The sequence below is a fragment of the Hesperophylax consimilis genome, chromosome 19 (assembly GCF_061612785.1).
Source record: "Hesperophylax consimilis isolate HC1 chromosome 19, BYU_Hcon_1.0, whole genome shotgun sequence".
NCBI lineage: Eukaryota > Metazoa > Arthropoda > Insecta > Trichoptera > Limnephilidae > Hesperophylax > Hesperophylax consimilis.
The window spans coordinates 12,212,872-12,230,814 of NC_142854.1; the positions used below are offsets into that span (position 1 = coordinate 12,212,872).

The window sequence follows — 17,943 nt, forward strand, 5'->3', positions numbered from 1 at the left end:
CATTTTGGTAATATAAACAGAATAGCAGATAAGCTGCAAATTCTACAGACTAGGGCTTACGATCTTGGATAGGGACTCAAGGCAAGTCAATTAAATTGTCATCACCCGAATCTATTCCTTGCGTTGAGCCCCTTTCCTACAGATTACACGAAATTCTTGTCGTTCAACAGTGATAAAGTTGAATTTTAAGGATTTTTCAGAGATCGATTCTTCACGAATATGGTTCTAAATATAACCGCAAATAAGGTGAACTTACATCAAAGGGCTTTTAGTGTGCTGATTTTTTTGAATATTTTTTTATATAACCCCTACAGGTGGCCCTCAGGAAAATAATTTCCCTTAGAGCCCATTTCATCTTTTGAGATGCTGCGTGAAGGGTTTTTTTAAGGAAAGGAATGAGAGGATACTCTAAGAAGTTAAAATGTTCGAAGCTTCGGTAGGAATCTAGGGCTCGGTTTGTCCAGGAGTAACGGACGTACGAATATATCCCTCTCACTTCGGCGCAAGATGATAGGTAGAGAGACGAGTTGGAGAGGTCAAATGGCCTCCCCAAACCTGCCTCTCCCGATCTGGCACGCCACGCAGCTGGCCTGTCCACCATCTGAGCATCCTGAATAAACCTTACCCGATGAACACGGGCACCCCTGATAAATCATCAAACGGAGCGAACAACTTGTTTTCTTAGACCTCCTCACTAGGAGATCCAGTGCCGAGGCCAACTAGGTTTTGGTAGAGGCTTTTCAGTGACGTCTATGGTTCATTGGTTTGGGTAGGTATTTTTCAGTATCTTCTATAGCGATGTTTTTAAAATTTCCCGATAATTGACTTAACTTAGTTATTTTTTGTTTGATACTGGTTAAGGGGTTTGTTATATAACATTACAGCTTAAAATTGGATGTGCAGGAATGGACGATACATGGAAATATTACATATTCGAACTTGTATACACTACAGCACTGAGACAATGCAACGGTTTTTTTTAAGTATAATAACTATAGATTCGTGATTACAATGCGAAGCTAAAAGTGGGTGATAACAAGCAGAAGATGTAGAAGAAGAAATTTGAGAAGTTCCTTGGAATGCAGATCTTGCCCCCAAATACACAGCTAAAATAATTTCAAGCAACAACATTTCGATTCTAAATGGTCTTTTAAGTATGTGTGATCTCAGCAGGGAAATACTGGGAGTATCTACCACTCGCTAACATAGATCTGAGTATCTATAAAGTTGTTTGATTCTAAATTTTCTCATTTATTCCACGAGTTACCAAACGCCTGTGTAAAATATGTCAATTTAATCACGTAAATTGATTTGATACGATTTTACGATCATGTTACGTTGAGACCACTAAACTTTATAAAGTCCGCAAGTACTTCGGAGGTCTCATTCCGTCAATATCTTTCATCAAGGTAACTTCTAACTTCTTAAATACATTCCTGTAGTGCATATTATTGAATATTAGTGCACCTGTATTAAATGCTGTTTCTCGTTAATTAGGGGTGTAATTTTTCTGCACTTTTACACTCGTTCCATAACGTTCTTGAGGTAGTTTTTCACAAAAACCGTGCTACTTAAATTATCCAAATATTACTATTGTTAAATAAACCAAAGGACGGATTGCATCACAGAATTTGAACAGTTCATTAAATTTAAAATTCTTTTTCTGTGTAAGTTCTGTTCTATTTATGTTATAATTACATCATGGAGCGGGTTATTTTACAGTACGTGGATAGTAACATAATTTTAATAGGACTTTCACAGAACTTGAATATTAACTTTGAAATTTGATGAATTTTTCAAATTCTGTTTCAATTTATCTTTTAACAAATATTGTTTAAATATATTTATATAACTCGTACATAGTTATGTGAACAGTTACTACTAATACTGAACACCTCGCGTCAAAAAAGTAAGTTTCTAATTCTCTCTTATTAAATAAATCTAAACTAAAATTTCCTCTGAAATCATAAGATTTGTAAGTAGGTACTTAAATACCTACTCTCTTAATTATAAACCATATGTAACATTTTTTATTTCAAATAAGGAATTATGATTACAATTTGTTCAAAAAAACGTCACTATCTCAAAGTCAATTATTTTTCAAACTTTATGTAGCCAGGTAGGTACCATCATATTGATTGTTTGAATTGACAGTTCGTAGAAGGATCTATTTTCAAGAAAACTTTGGCGGGATAAAAAACGAATCGGAACCGGAAACGGAATGTACAAACAAATTTACAAACGAAATGCCAAACGGTTGAGTTAAGCCCCCACATACCTAATTTCTAACGATTTATAACAAGTTTCTCGTTAACTCTCTAAATTTTTAATTTCTAAAAAATATAAATTATATTTTTAAAGATAATCTCTATACCTTTGTTAAGCCGAAACGTTAATTTATTAAATTCCCTTGATAGAAAAAAAATCGCAAAGTAAGCTATAAAAATTATTAAAAACGCGTTTTGTTGTGTTATTTAATATGTTGTAGGCATGAAAAAATTCATAGTGTTTCTTTAAATGCAACTAAAGCATTCGTAAAGAGATTTTTGCTCTATTCTAAACGAGTCGTGTTTTATTAAATATTTTCACCATTTTCGCTTAATTATTATCGTGTTATTTAATATAAACGCGTTCCGTCTAACAATCGTATTTACATATCTCCCTTTCAAACCATCTTTGCACGCTTATTACCGGGCCTTAAGTATATTTGGTAATTTCAGCAAAACCAACATATTTCGTCCAACTGTCTTTTTTTAAATTCAATTTAATTGCCAAGCAGACTGAAAACGACGTTTCGTGCTACTTATTCATAAAACAACCTTATTTTAATCGCTTTTTTATTTGGTTTTATTCAATAAAAAAACCGATCCTCTTTGATAAAGTTTTACTAACGTCTGTTAATTTCTACTTGAATACATTATTTTCTGAACGTTTTATCAAAAGTCACTTGATAAAATAACAGAGAGTTTTTGAATCCTCGCTTCATTAAATCTGTTATGGAGTAGAATAATGTTTATCCTCTGTTTCAATTTAATAAATTATTCAATACAATCTCATTTTAAACTTTCCGAGTTCAAACAAAAAAAGCTTCACCGCGCTACAGAAAAGCGCAGCTTACTTATTTATTTATTTATTTATTACATGTAGGTAGAAAATTTAGCAAGAGAGATAATTATGTAACTTAAAAATATACAACGAACAAAAATAAAAATACAGTGATCAAATAGATTTCCAAAAAACAACAGAATGTTTAATACCCCGCTTACCCAATTTCTACCTATTTATAACAAGTTTATCGTTAACTCTTCGAGTTTTTGAGTTCCAAAAATATATATATATGTTATTTTTGTAAATAATATGAATACATTATTTGTTATGCAGAAACGTTGATTATTTGAAATTCCCTCGATGGAAAAAATATCGCAAAATAAGCTGCGGAAAATATCGACAACACGTTTTTTTCTGTTATTAAATATGTTATAGGCATAAAAAATTCACAGTGTATCTTTAAATGCAACAAAAGCATTTATCGAGACATTATTTCAAACGAGTCATGTTTTATTAAATATTTTCACCATTTTCGCGTACTTATTATCGTGATTTTTTTTTAATATAAGCGTGCTTCCTCTAACATTCGTATTTGGATATCTCTCTTTCACACCATCTTTGAACGCTTACTACGGGGCCTTAATAACAGTGTTGGTATACATATGTTATGCGATCCAAAAAAATCGCCTAGTTAACATTAAATACTTAATGTTAACTTGGCGGATATTGTTTTATAATAGCGTGAAGCCGATGTATAGAGTAATTGGCGATATACAGGGTTTTCCAATAAGAGTTGTTATTTTGATATTTAATCGTAAAAGATCAATGGTTTCGTTGCTTGTATGGCACGTATCGCCGTTTTGTTGAAAGTAAACGTTTTCCAGATCAATACCATTCAATTTCGGCCATAAAAAAATATTAATCATCTCTCGATAGCGCAATCCATTCACCGTAACTGTTGCTCTAGCCTCATTTTCGAAAAAGTAAGGTCCAATGACTCCGCCGGACCATAAACCGCACCAAACAGTCACACGTTGAGAATAAAGAGGCTTTTCAAGAATAACTCTTGGGTTTTTCGAGCCCCAGATGCGACCATTTTGCTTGTTGACGAAGCCACCGAGGTGGAAATGGTCCTCATCACTCAAGATGATTTGCATTTGATTCACTCAAGTGAATTTTAATAATTTGCGTTGTTGAAGCGTGTATCGTTCTATTTGTATTAATGGCGTAGTTTCTACTTGTCAAATTTCAAAAAATTACAGCTTTAAAATTATTATCTAACGAAATAATAGGCTATTCAAAATAACACCTCTTATTGGAAAACCCTGTAGTTGTGTTATGGTATGCTGCAGTAGAATAATGTAATTTGTCGTGTTCATTGTGAGTATAAGTAGGTGTGGATGAGTAGGTGGGTATGAGTAAGTGGGTATGAGTAGGTGGGTATGAGTAGGTGGGTATGAGTAGGTGGGTATGAGTAGGTGGGTATGAGTAGGTGGGTATAAGTAGGTGTGTATTGGTAGGTGGGTATGAGTAGTTGGGTATGAGTAGGTGGGTATGAGTAGGTGGGTATGAGTAGGTGGGTATGAGTAGGTGGGTATAAGTAGGTGTGTATTGGTAGGTGGGTATGAGTAGGTGGGTATGAGAAGGTGTGTATTGGTAGGTGGGTATGAGTAGGTGGGTATGAGTAGGTGTGTATTGGTAGGTGGGTATGAGTAGGTGGGTATGAGTAGGTGTGTATTGGTAGGTGGGTATGAGTAGGAGCTCGTAACAGTAGAAATTAAATTTTAGTATTTCGAACAAAAAGGGAGAGTCGTTTATTTAACAAATATCTTCTAATATTTTAATAATATTAATTAAAAAACAAAAGTAATTATAAAACCGTATTAAAAATATACATTTACGTTTTCATCAGTTGCTTTATAGAAATCTGGGGAGAAATTCAAATTAAAATGTTATATTTTCAACTAATTACGCTCATACGCTTTTTGTTTCGTGAGCTTTAATTTTTTGGTAAGCCGGTCGCTGTTTTGATGTTTTAGCCTTTGAAAAGTGTAGGAAATAAATTGTTAAATACCGAATTGACCGACGAAACTCATAAAATAAAAAGCCTTTATACCTTCGTAATCAGTCCGTTCGTCGCGTTCAGTGCAAAATATTTTATTTTATTTTCTGGTTTTATTTTATTCATTTGTACATCCGAGTTTTTTTATTATTAATTACTTACATTATCATATTTTCTTTTTATTAATTTGCGCGGAGAAAATGAGTACGGCTTTCAAGATACTGCCAACATTTGACTGCATAACCATTACTTCATAAAATATTAGTCATTAAGAATATATCTGGACACGTGTTCAAGCAGGTGCCCTTGTCCGAATAAATATAATAAATGATTTGCGAAAATATTATTATTTTGAAGAACGTGTTCCGAAGTGAATAAGATACTTGCGTTGGGCCATGTCTAGAGTCAGAATAATAGAAGAGTGTGTGCCAAGACCGAGTTGTTTGGCGGTCCGTCCTCTCTGCCTACCCCTTCGGGGAAATGGCGTGATGGTTAGTCAGTTAGTGTTACGATTTCCTCATTAAAAATTCGTACTTTACTGATAGTTTTGTTATGAAATTTTATGTTATAGGCATCTAGTCCCGTTTTTACAATGAAAACGAATAATTTGACCAGATTTTTAATCAAATTCTGTTATTTCTCACTTCACCCCGTATTGCCCTAAATTTTTCCCACTCACTGAAGTATATCAAGTTTCTGCAAGGTTTAGTTTATTCAATGAACTTTTGCATATTACGTGAGGGTGGTTCTTGATGTTCATTTTAGAACCAAATCTAACAGCTAGATTATCCAAATAAAATAAACTGATAAAAATCATTAAAAAAATAAATTTGCGATTCATATTATTACACCGGCGATATTTTCACATCAAACATCGTTTTTAATAATATCCCTTTGTCACAATATTACCAATCATGTTGTAAGATTGTATATTTTATATAATTAATTAACTATATTTTACATTAGTAAGTTTTCTCCGTGTGGCTCCAACAATCTGTTAATTGTGTTTGAATCTGTCCATTGGTGCAGACTTGTAATATTGCATTCCTTTGTATAGTAAACTGTTTTGTGTATTGGCTTTGTCCTTTTTCGGTAGCCTAATTTCAATAGACGTTCTTGTGTTGATTATGTGAATGTCCTTATTGTATATCATTTTGTTTGAAAGTATTTTGGTAATAGGTTGTTATTATTCTCGTTACTATATTTTGGAGATTGTCAAATTTATTTTTTTCTCTGTCAATACATAAGAAAAGAATCGTTGAGCGGTAGTTAAAATATGGAGCAATAATGTAATTGTACATTGTGATTTTAGTATTTTCTGGAATTTTTTCTGTTTTTCTTTTGTTTATTTATCTTAGCATGCACGTTAAAGCTTAGTTTTAAAGTTTATCAGGACGCTACGTCTACAAACGTATAAATTTTCTTTATAGTACAGGCTTACGTCGAAGCATATTCACCAAAAAATGTTAGGTATTTTTTACTGATAAACACGACTCTCGAATCTTCGAATGAACTTTGAAAAAAAATTAAATCAAAACTAGTTGTGGGGATGGGTAGGTTTCTGGTCACATGTAGGTAAGGCAATAAACATTCTCAATTCTGAAGATGTCCATCATAATTTGAAACCGGATTGGTCATCAATAGAGTAGTGAAAGAAAGTCATAAAATTGTTTTCATACATGAACAGTGATTTAATACAGGTTTAAAGACGTTTATTCATCAATCATTGAAGTAGAGGTAAAAGAAACATGAAGAAGAAAACCAAAAGATAACGGTTACAATTGGGTATCGTTCCTAGGACCTGGTATCATAGCTCAGTGGTAGAGTAATGTCCCGGTAAAACAGTGATCCTCGTTTGATCCCCGTTTACGACAGTTACCATTTTTCTGTTCTACGTTTCGCTTACATTTATCAATTTGGGAGGCGGTTATGGGTACCGCCACCCCGGTAGAACTACTCATTGAATAACCAACAAATCTACCGTAGGTCACGCCACAGTTGGAGGGATGAATTTAAACTTCCGTCACTTACTCACAAACGGACTCATTGACCTCCAAATTCCTACCCACATTTCATACCATTTTCCTTCCTAGATCTTCCTCTCTTTCCTTTCATTAAAAAGACCCTTCACACAGCATCCCCTAAAGGAAATTATTTACTCAGGACCTCTTGTGTGGAGCTGATGAATAAAAATCCATTATTGCGTAAAACCTTCAAAATGAATGCAATAAATTGATTAATATATTCATATTGAATTTGGAACTACAAGTGGTTTAAATCAAAAATAAAAAAAAAGTGCTCAGGTACTCTAAGGCCCGGTATATCAGTCAGTCCGTATCCTCGCTATGTGCGACATTTAAGCGTGCTAAATCGGCCGCCCAAGCATTGGTGAGCCGCAGAATAGTTCCCTTTTAAGACACCGAGGCGCTAGCGGTTACAAATATCAAATATGACGTTTACGTGATTAATTACGTACTTCTATCTCACCGAAATATACTTAAATTGCATAATTTTATCATTGTGGACTTTTATATTCATCGAGCATTGAAGGATGTTGATGTTAATGTTAATTGGTATTCAATCTAAAATAGACAAATGGTCTGATAAGTTATTTCAAGAGGGATTGTTCAACGTTCTGACAGTATGTCATATTATCATGAATAGTGCATTGACTCCACCAAACAAATTCTATTTAAAATTCAATCAGCACCATGCTGATTGAAGTGGGAAACTTTATCAAAAAATCATTTCACAAATTAATCCCGCCTAAAACATTTGACATTTTGAAAGCTCTCGATCTCCTGATGACAGTAGAGAGCACAAATATTCCACTCACGTAGACAGTAATTAGGTTTTATAGAAACAAATAAAAACATACCTCTATTAAAATCAAAGACTCCACGTGAAATATCACTATATCTAGGCTTCTATATACGGATTATGTTCCCAGCCGCGCTAAGCTCGACATTCCAACCAAGCTTAGCTTTTAATCAACCGATATACCGGATCTATGTTTACAAACGTTATAAATCAATACGGGACATTTTAGTGATAAAATTAACTCGTTAACGAAATAAGCAAGAATAAATTTTTAAAACAAACCACTAATGATGTAATGTTTCTTTGTTTCAGATGTTGACTGTCGTGTTTGCGCCGTGTTTTAACCCAGTTCAGTGATATTAATTTAGTGAGTGGTTGGCTGTAACAATATTTCAAGATGGCGGGGGTAGACACTTTATTAAGCTGCCAAAGGTTAGTCTTCAGATATATTTTATCATTCCATAGATCTATTATCCTTGTGTTCGAAAATAAACCTTTAACATGATAATATCTTAAGCTCTTGCTTAAGTTTTTTTTTTAATTTTTATTTGTTTTATTAAAGTTGTAGAAATTGAAAACAATTTTTTGGTGCTATTTTGGAACCTTCTACGCCACGATAGAAAGGGCTATCTGATCAAAACCGTGGTTTTGTGGTCACCCCAATTGTAAAAAAAATAAAAATTCTTCACTTTTTTTCTTTTTTTATGTGAATATTGCACAAGAGTCCCAACTGCTCAAAGCCATCTGGCGCCAGTCAGACTACGGCATACCCAATTAGTGTATGTTGTGAGGATGAAAATGGGGAAAAGGAAGGTGAGGGAGTACCTGGCTATTCAGATCTGGTCACCAAAGGCTGCTAAAGCCATTTCAAGCAACGTGAGAGTAAGTGATAAGGTTTGCTGACGATATTGCTTTGGTTGCTGAAAGCGAAGAAGAACTGCAAGAGGCCTTAACAACCATGCAAAGCATTCTTCAAAACAACTACAACATGATGATAAATAAAGACAAAACAAAGCTGCTGACTGTAGGCCGAACGCAACATCAGATGAGAGTAGAGATGGCAGGAGTTCCACTAATGAACACCAAGGAGTTTGTCTACCTCGGGAGCAAAATAACATGGGACGGTCGGTCTAAGAGCGAGGTTGACAGCCGTATACATCAGGCTAGGCTTTCATTCAATAAAAGGTCGAAAATAATAGAATCCAATAATATAGACCTAAAACTGAGAATACTCCTCATCGAGACCTATGTATGGAGTATCTTTATGTACGGCTGCGAAACATGGTGCCTATCCGAAAGAGATAAACGGAGACTAGAGGCTTTTGAGATGTGGTCCTATAGAAGACTGTTAGGAATTTCCTGGAGAGACCATGTTACAAATGAGGAGGTTCTCCAAAGAATCGAAGGAGGAAGGCACCTGCTCAGGGCCTTGTCCGAAAGGCGTGCAAGATGGATCAATGGATGGAATTAGCTCAATGGTCAGAGCACTTCTACAGCGAGGAAAAGGTTCTGGACTTAATTCCTACATGCGTATGAATCATTTTCTCTCTTTTCTGTTTCACATTTTTAGTTCGAGAGCATAGAGCGACAATTAGAGGCCTTGATATCTCCACTATTAGAACGCGATAAGCTGTGCGCGTAGACCTGATTGGGTAGTTTTAGTTAGAGAGTTGGAGGTCAGTTGGAGGTAAAAAAATCGAAACCTGTTTTTTCGCTACATGTCTCATCTATATATTTCAATTTTCTAGAGTCGTTAATATTGTCTTCAATAATTTAATTAAAATAAATAACTTTGTACACCACCATTAAATAAAAATTATTTATTTATTTTTTGAAACATTTACAGATTGTTAACAATTATTATGTAAATGAAATTTACCATTGGGATGTTGTTAGATATTAACTGTCAAATTAAAAATGTGCACAGTATGTCAGCCAATTAAGGTTTAGTTTTTAGTAGGTGAAGATATCAGCTACTACTGAAATAAAATAAATAATATTAAGGCGATGCCATACGTAGTAATACAAAATCATGTGTTTTTGGTTTGAAAATTTTGTCGCCTAGAAATGTTTCAGATGCTTTAATTAAATACTGCGAGTAGAATACATCTTGGCCTTTGAAATAATCGAGTATTTTTTAGATAAGTCTTTTTATAAGCCCAGAAAAAAATAATGTAAAGGCCTATGAAAACTGCTTTAAAGTTCAAAATCTCCTACTTACGAACCCATTTTCGGTTATGATTTTATTGTATAATGTGAAAAATTAAGTTATTTATAAAATTACCGAAAAAAAATCAATATTTATGCCTGAACATCCACAAAATAAAATAAAAGTCACTTTTAGGCCATGTTTTTTTCTTGCATAAATCAAAACAGGCGGATGGTGTTAATCGGGAATTTAAACCCTATCGCCATCTACGTAAGGGTTGAGTAGTGCATCGCCGTAAGCAAAATAAAATGTAAAATATAGTTAGTATATATTCAAAATACAAAAAGAAAGAAAAGCATTCACAAAATTTATACTTCAAACACTTCTATTTAGTATGACGAAAAGAGAAGAAAAATGAGTATTACTAATTTATTAAGAATCTCTTAATGGTAATCCTGTTTAAAAACGGGTTTGCAAACCTTAACGAATGATTTAAGAGGAAGCTACAAGCGAAAAATGTGTATATTCTTGGTATACCTTATATCGTAGGTAATAGGCATTAAAATCGCTTGACAAACGGAGTCTAGAAACGTTCGATTTCAAGCAAAAAAATGGTTTTTACTTATTTATTAATTTCAAAAAAATAATCAAGTGAAACTGTCACAGATAATCTTAGCTATAAAATTGTATTTTTTAAAAGTTTTTTCCTTTACGCGTTCATACATTTCTATTGAATAAATATTTTTTGTAGTAGTTTGCATTTATATTTTTATTGGGTAATTTTTTTATTTTATTTGTATTCTACTCAAGCGAAACGATAGGAAAACCTTCAATTTAACTAAAGCATATGTTTTGGTTTTCGTAATATACACCTATTTGCTATAAAAATTAATCAAAATTGTTATTTGGCATTAAGCTTCGCCTTAACAGGTTTCCTGATAATAGGTTCCCTTTTAGTGAAATACGAATATATTATCACGATGTCGGAACACGTGTTCATGAATAATATGATATATTTTCAAGGCATGCACGTATAGTTAATAAAACTAGTACATTTATTTTTAAATACACGAGGCTATTTATAAAGATGTCTATATCGTACAATTTATTGTCATTATACCAATGTACATATTCGAAATTAAATAATTAAATTAAATTATTTTTTTATGATAAACTAATGTTTATAAGACAAGGTTTTTGTGCATAGCACAAAGGATAAAAAAATTATTTTAAGCAATAATTAGTCGCCTGTAGCAGTAATTGTTTATTGATGTACATATTGAATTATTTGGCGATAATAAGCCGACGTGGCTCAGTGGTCCAGAGCGTCTACCGGACATCAGAAGGTGCAAGTTCAATTCCCGTTGGCGGCATTTATCTTTACTCGGGAGATATATTTTCAATTTGTATTGATATTACAGGCGACTAATTATTGCTTTTAAAAATTAATTAATTAATTGAACATGTTTACGAAAAAGTTTATAATTATACGTTTTTTTCTGGCGAAGAAACCATTGGTTTAGAAACATGTCGATTATTTGATTAAATAGTCCTGTAGACGAAGTTATTTATTTTTATTAAATTAAATTGACCCCACTAAGAGAATTTGCGAATAATAAAATAATAAATTTATATAGTTCTAGTCGGGACTTAAAACCGTTGTATTTTGTTCCAAAGCAAAGGATCTTTAGGTCATTGGAGGTGATTGGGAAAAACATCAGCCTTTTAAAAGTGAAGTGACAGAAATAATCTTCAAAAGAGGATTAATAATGAATTCCTGTCAATTCTCAGAATTTAACGACGAAAAATTCAGTGAATTTAGTTCGAAGAAGTTATTCTAAATTCATAATGGTTTATTTTACTACTTATCATCTTCCATGCTCGCAGCAAGAGCCGCTTAACCCTCTTAATACCATACAACGATTAATCGTTGTCCTTGACGAGAACTGTCAACAACGATCGTTGTTTGTGCATTTATTAAAACCCGGGAAATATTTTCTTCAGTGAACAGAAAATCCATAAAACCTTAATATTAAACGATTGAAAGAAAACTTATTTAGTCTTTTCGCCTTTGGCCCAAATAGGACAATGAAATTGATTATTATTATTATGTTAAAGAAAGAATTCCAATAGAACATCAATTTCGGTGGTAAACCTGGTATATTTGATTTCAGTCATCCATCATATACGAAATACATTGTACGGGGTTCGTCGCGGAAATCGCATGTTTTTTGATTGGCTAGTACGGCCGAGTGGTCGGCCTCAGATAGTAGGAGGTGGCCTTGATTTGTCTGTTAGTGTAGGCAATTTAGTTGTCGTGATTTCACGGAACGTAGAACATCGCACCTTCGCTCTCCAGAGAAAGATCCCTCAGGAGTTACATGGGCCCTCTCCACACATCTCAAAAGTAACAGTATGGTGAGCAATTGGCTCGTATTTTTTTAGGAAAACAATGTGAAAAGAGAATTCAGAGCGCTATATTATGAGGCCCCAAATTTTCTTCTTCCCGGTGCTTCGACGACGCGGATGGGTAATAAGGAGAGTATGGTTTCAATAAGATGATGCAATTGCACACACAGCTCGTAATTCAATGGCTGTCTTACGGGATTGGTTTTCAGGAAGCCTTATCTCAATATTCGCTTATGTGACTTCTTTTTATGGGAAAATTTCAAGTCCCGGGTACATTTTGACAAACCACACTGCCGCAAAGATAGCAAGACGAAAATTCAGGAATTAATCATTCGGATTCCACGGCAAATGTCAAATTGACGCTACTCAAAGTTTTCGGGGCCGGCTACAATATTAAACAGCCAACATCTGACCGAGGAAAATGTGATCTTCAAAACATAATTAAACTGCCAACAAAAATTCGCAACTAGGTTCTGTCGAAAATAAACAAATTTTTTAATCAAAACTGACCAAGTATATCTTATTTGAAAACCATGCAATTCCCGTGACGCACCATGTGTGTAATGTAATTAATTATCCATAGTTTAATTATTTTCAACATGTATTATTGATTTGAGCAACAAGTTTGCCCCATTATTTAGCTGGTACGAGTATGTATAAGTTTTTCAGGAACTGTTGCAATAATATTTGCATTTGTCCGAGGTATTTTTTTTACAAATCTAAAGATGTCCGAAAAATCTAAGGACATGTTGTTGTTAATATAATGCTGTTATGAATTTAATTTGTAATTTTTTTATTAATTTTTACTATATTATATTATATACCATAGGAGGAAAACTGTAATTGTACTGTAAAAAAATATAACCCAAAGATTAATAAATAATTAAGACTAAGGAAACTAGTTCAGGGAAAATATAAAATTTAATATTTACGAATCGGCAACAGTTTTTTTTATACAAACACAATCCCCAAGTCCATCTTCAAATTTTATTTATCCGTTGCGTATTTCTATTTAGCAGGCGGTTTGTTATTTTTCTCCTTCGTTACTTTCAACCTCGTTACTTCGAAAAAATCGGCGTACAGAGGGTTAAATTCCAAATTTGAAATACTTGAAAAGAGATTTATACTTCGAGCACCGATCAGATAAAAGCAATACTCTTGAAAATTCCGACTGTTTTCTTTGGGAAACTTAAATTTTAATTGGTGTTCAATTTACCGAGGAACATATAATTTGAAATGCTAAATTTCGAACTTAATATTTATTTGAAACGATCTTCAATGATCCGCCCACGCCAGCGTTGAACCATCATCAAATTGTTAATCGCTTTTGGAACGTGTCTCTTTCCAAGTTCTTCAATAATAATCAAGTATCTACGCCATCAGCTGCTGTTTCCACGAGAGCGCACTTTTAAAGGACGAATATTTTACGTTTTGTATTTGTGAATACCAAAATAGATACTTTTGAAACAATATAGAAATACAGCCTTACTAATTAATGATGACAATTTTATACAAATGATAAACAACCGTGAATGTGAAGAACCTTGCTAAAAGAAACTTTATTTACATTGTTTATGCAGCCGAAGAGTTGTTTATGTGTTATACAAACTTGAAATTTGTAATCGAAGTTCTTTTAAATGTGCTATATATTTCTTCTTTTTGAAGATTTTGTCACAACAAATACCATTTTATATAGGTATTATATAAAATTATTTAATATTTATAAATGGGAATATTTTAATTTCAAGTATGAAAAAAGAGGAAAAAATTATTTAAAAATTATACTTTTTTTTCCAAACGTCGAATAATTGTAGAAAATACGAAATTTAAAAAACAGTTTACTTTTATTTAGGGAATCTGCAAGAAAATTGTCACTTTACTTTTCATTTCGTTTATACAATAAAAATATATTATTTAAAATGACATTTTGGATTCGTTTTTGCGCAATATAAACGTTCATTTCCGGGAGTCATACTACCTCCACATGGATAGACATTTATGTTAGTAAAAAACCATAAAGAATTCTTATTAAATTCACGCGGTAACAGTCAAATAAAAATAATATGTCCGAAATAACCCCACTTTTTCAAGACAGAATTTTCAGCTGTCAGTCAGCTGAAATGCGACGTTGCCAACTCTATCCGAGCACAGTTAAAAACATTTTTTATTCGTACCGAATCGAATATGAGCTCGTATAGTATGTATTCAATGTGTAACTAAAACAGCGTTTAGCGGTTGGGAAGTGTTTTTTTTTATTAGTAAGGCGGTAAGTCAATTTTGTTTTGTTTTATTTATTCTTCTAGTAACAACCTATGTAATAGATCTGTTAATGCAAATGCTTTTTTATGCAATACTTAAAATTGGATTTAATCGAAAATACAAGAAGCCAAACAATTTATTTTTAAGGCGATTCACTACGTAGCAATGCAAAATCATGTGTTTTTAGTTTGAAAATTTGGTCGCCTAGAAATGCTTCAGATGCTTTAAATAAATACCACGAGTATAATACATCTTGGCCTTTGAAATAATCTAGTATTATTTATAAGCCCAGAAAAAAATAATTTATAAGGCCTATGAAAACTGCTTTAAAGTTCAAAATTTCCTACTTACGAACCCATTTTCGGTCATGGTTTTTTTGTATAATGTGGAAAATTAAGTTATTTATAAAATGATCGGAAAACATTTAAATATTTATGCCTGAACATCCACAAAATAAAATAAAAGGCACTTTTTGGCCATGTTTTTTTCTCGCCTAAATCAAAACAGCTGGATGGTGTTGAAGCGAGAATTTAAGCATTATCGCCTTCTACGTAAGGAGTGTTATTGATAGCGGCTCGATTTAAAATATTACACTACGTAGTGCATCGCCTTACTGAAAAGTTTTACAGATATGTGTATATTTTAACTAGTGCAGACCCGTGGTAATAACGGGACGATGTAATTGTAGGATTTATGTAACTGAAAGCATTATTATGCTTTTATAGCGACTTTATTATTATACGAATGGGCCGCTCAACTGTGTCCAATGGACCTAATTCAGTAAAACAACGCGCGTTCGCAGTAATAAGTCTTCACTAATTCAAATCTTTCAAGTATCTGTTAAGCATTTGAACAAAATAAATAAATATTACAACAAAATAATTATTTATTAATAAAATTTTCTTGGTGAATACTTTATAGCTTATCTGATAAGCTATAAAGTAATTCCAATTTTGAAAAGTAAAAAATCGCATTACGCAGAACGTAATTACATCACCGACAATCGAAATTGGTATGTTTAATTGTTTATTAACTATGTTTACGCCTTTATATATTCGTGTTGGCGGGATTCTAGCTGCTAATATTGACATTAATATTCTGTGCAGTGACAAGTGACGTTACAATACATCACTGTCATTCTTAAAACGATTGATTGTAAAATCTATTATTGTGGCATCCGATTTCTTACGAATATGGATTGCGCTCAGTGGCGTAATTATCAATCGGTCAACAGCATGGGTAACGTTTAAAAAAAAAAACCTTTTTAAATGTCATTGTTCGCATAAACAAATTATATTTGTGAGCGAAATTAGGTACCTACTTGCGTATTTATCTCGCAATTATTATTATTCGTCTTAATTATAGCGATTTATTTTTATTTTTTATTTAATTATTATTATTAATTTATAACGCACGTGAGTCTGAACCGCCCATAGCCAGTGGGAAAAAAGAATTTCGATTTGTGGTTAAGTTGTCCGGCTAAAAGGAAGGGGTACGTTATTATTGGTTGGTGACCAAGGCCGACTTGAGTACATACCTCGGCGCGCGATAGATTTTCAAGTATCACGTGATCAAGTCAGTGCCATCGAGCAACGACAGTTTGCAAATGAAGCCGATTGTTATCGATACTCGTTGTTACTGCTAATTTGTGTGTTGTTTTACCATAAGCATATTAAAAAGAGTGATTAAACTATTTTTAACAGCGAAGTTTGACAGAACTGACTTTGTAATTTATTTTTATCAAGTTTAATTCGTGGAACTCCATTTTAATTTTTATTTTTTATATATTCAATAATATTTTTTTTGCTTCCGATTTTGTTGTCCGGGTTAAATCTTCCCCATAGGAAAAACTAAACCCTTCCACTCACTTTTCCACAAATGATCAGCTAGTCAATCAACATAATGCAAGTGCATTATATACGTAAAATAAAAACAAAACAATACAAGAACAACAACACGTCAACTCACCAGAGATCAAAAGGAAAAAAAATTCACCGACTCCAGATATTTTCATATCAGAGGGTTCGGCTCGGTAGAACTTCTAACAGGGCCTATAAATCCTACTGATCCCTCAACATAAATATTTAAAAAATCTTTCGTTATCCTACATGTATTCAAAATGACCGACTTTTTCATCTTTATATATAAATTTTTTGATAGATCTAATACGCCTAAATTTTTAATGAGAGAGCTAGGTATAATGCCAGTAGCCGAAATAACAAATGGTAATATTTTTATAGTCTAGATTTTAGATTTTAGATTTATAAAAACAGTTTATTTTTAAACAAGTTCTGCTGTGTAATTATTATTACGCGTGACAGCTGTTTCGCCCTCTGAAGTTTGTTGGTAGTTGGCCACGGTTTGATAATGCCTTCAGAGGGCGAATCGGCTGTCACGCGTAATAATAATTACACAGCAGAACTTGTTTAAAAATAAACTGTTTTTATAAATCTAATAATAATATTACTGACTTCGTAATATAGCGGTCACACGCCCAGGTATGTACTCTAAGCTGCTTTGTTAGGTATATGACATCAAATTCTTAAACCGAATGTTACTCTTGCACACCGAAAACTAATCTGATTTTTTTTAAATATACAAAATGGTTATTTTTAACCCCTCTTAACTTTGGCATATTGTACTAGAAGGTAATAAATGGAATATTTCTGAACATATCCTAAAACAAAATACTGTTTAGAAGGTGATGAAATACGCTTTCAAGTGTTATTATTAGAGGAACACATAATTTTTTAAAAGTTATAATTTTTTATAATGATATTTTCCTTGTGATTTGAACGACACAGTCAATTAAAACACAATTGAGTTTCTCTGTAAGAGAAGGAAAGTAGAGGTTTATTTTATTAATCTCACAAGATTTACATAAAGAAAAGCATTCAGTAAAAAAACATTACCTGTAAGGAAAGAAACGACATTTAATGTTACTAATTGTTATGTCAATTCCTTAATCACAATCACGATAGCAATTACCAGTTATTGAAATTATTCCCATCAATCTCCCTTGTCACAACCCATAAATTATTTTTACTATGTCTTAAACCATAGATTACGAAATATCGAGTCGACTGTGTAGGTACTGTGGCGCACATCCAGCCAGTGACAGTCCACGACACACACAGCCACAATGACGAGACAAGCTTGGCATTGCCTTGAATTAAAGAAAATTATATTTTTCTTC

The 17,943-nt window shown here is 32.9% G+C and overlaps 1 protein-coding gene across 1 annotated transcript in view; it reads left to right on the top strand.

The window, feature by feature from the left end:
• Positions 1 to 17,943, top strand: part of LOC149414816 (arrestin homolog) — a 413,958-nt gene that overhangs the window by 255,786 nt on the left and 140,229 nt on the right. The window contains exon 2 of the mRNA XM_089643396.1: positions 8,243 to 8,362. Coding sequence (XP_089499522.1) covers positions 8,328 to 8,362 — 35 coding nt within the window. The 5' untranslated portion in view covers positions 8,243 to 8,327. The remainder of the gene's footprint in view (positions 1 to 8,242; positions 8,363 to 17,943) is intronic.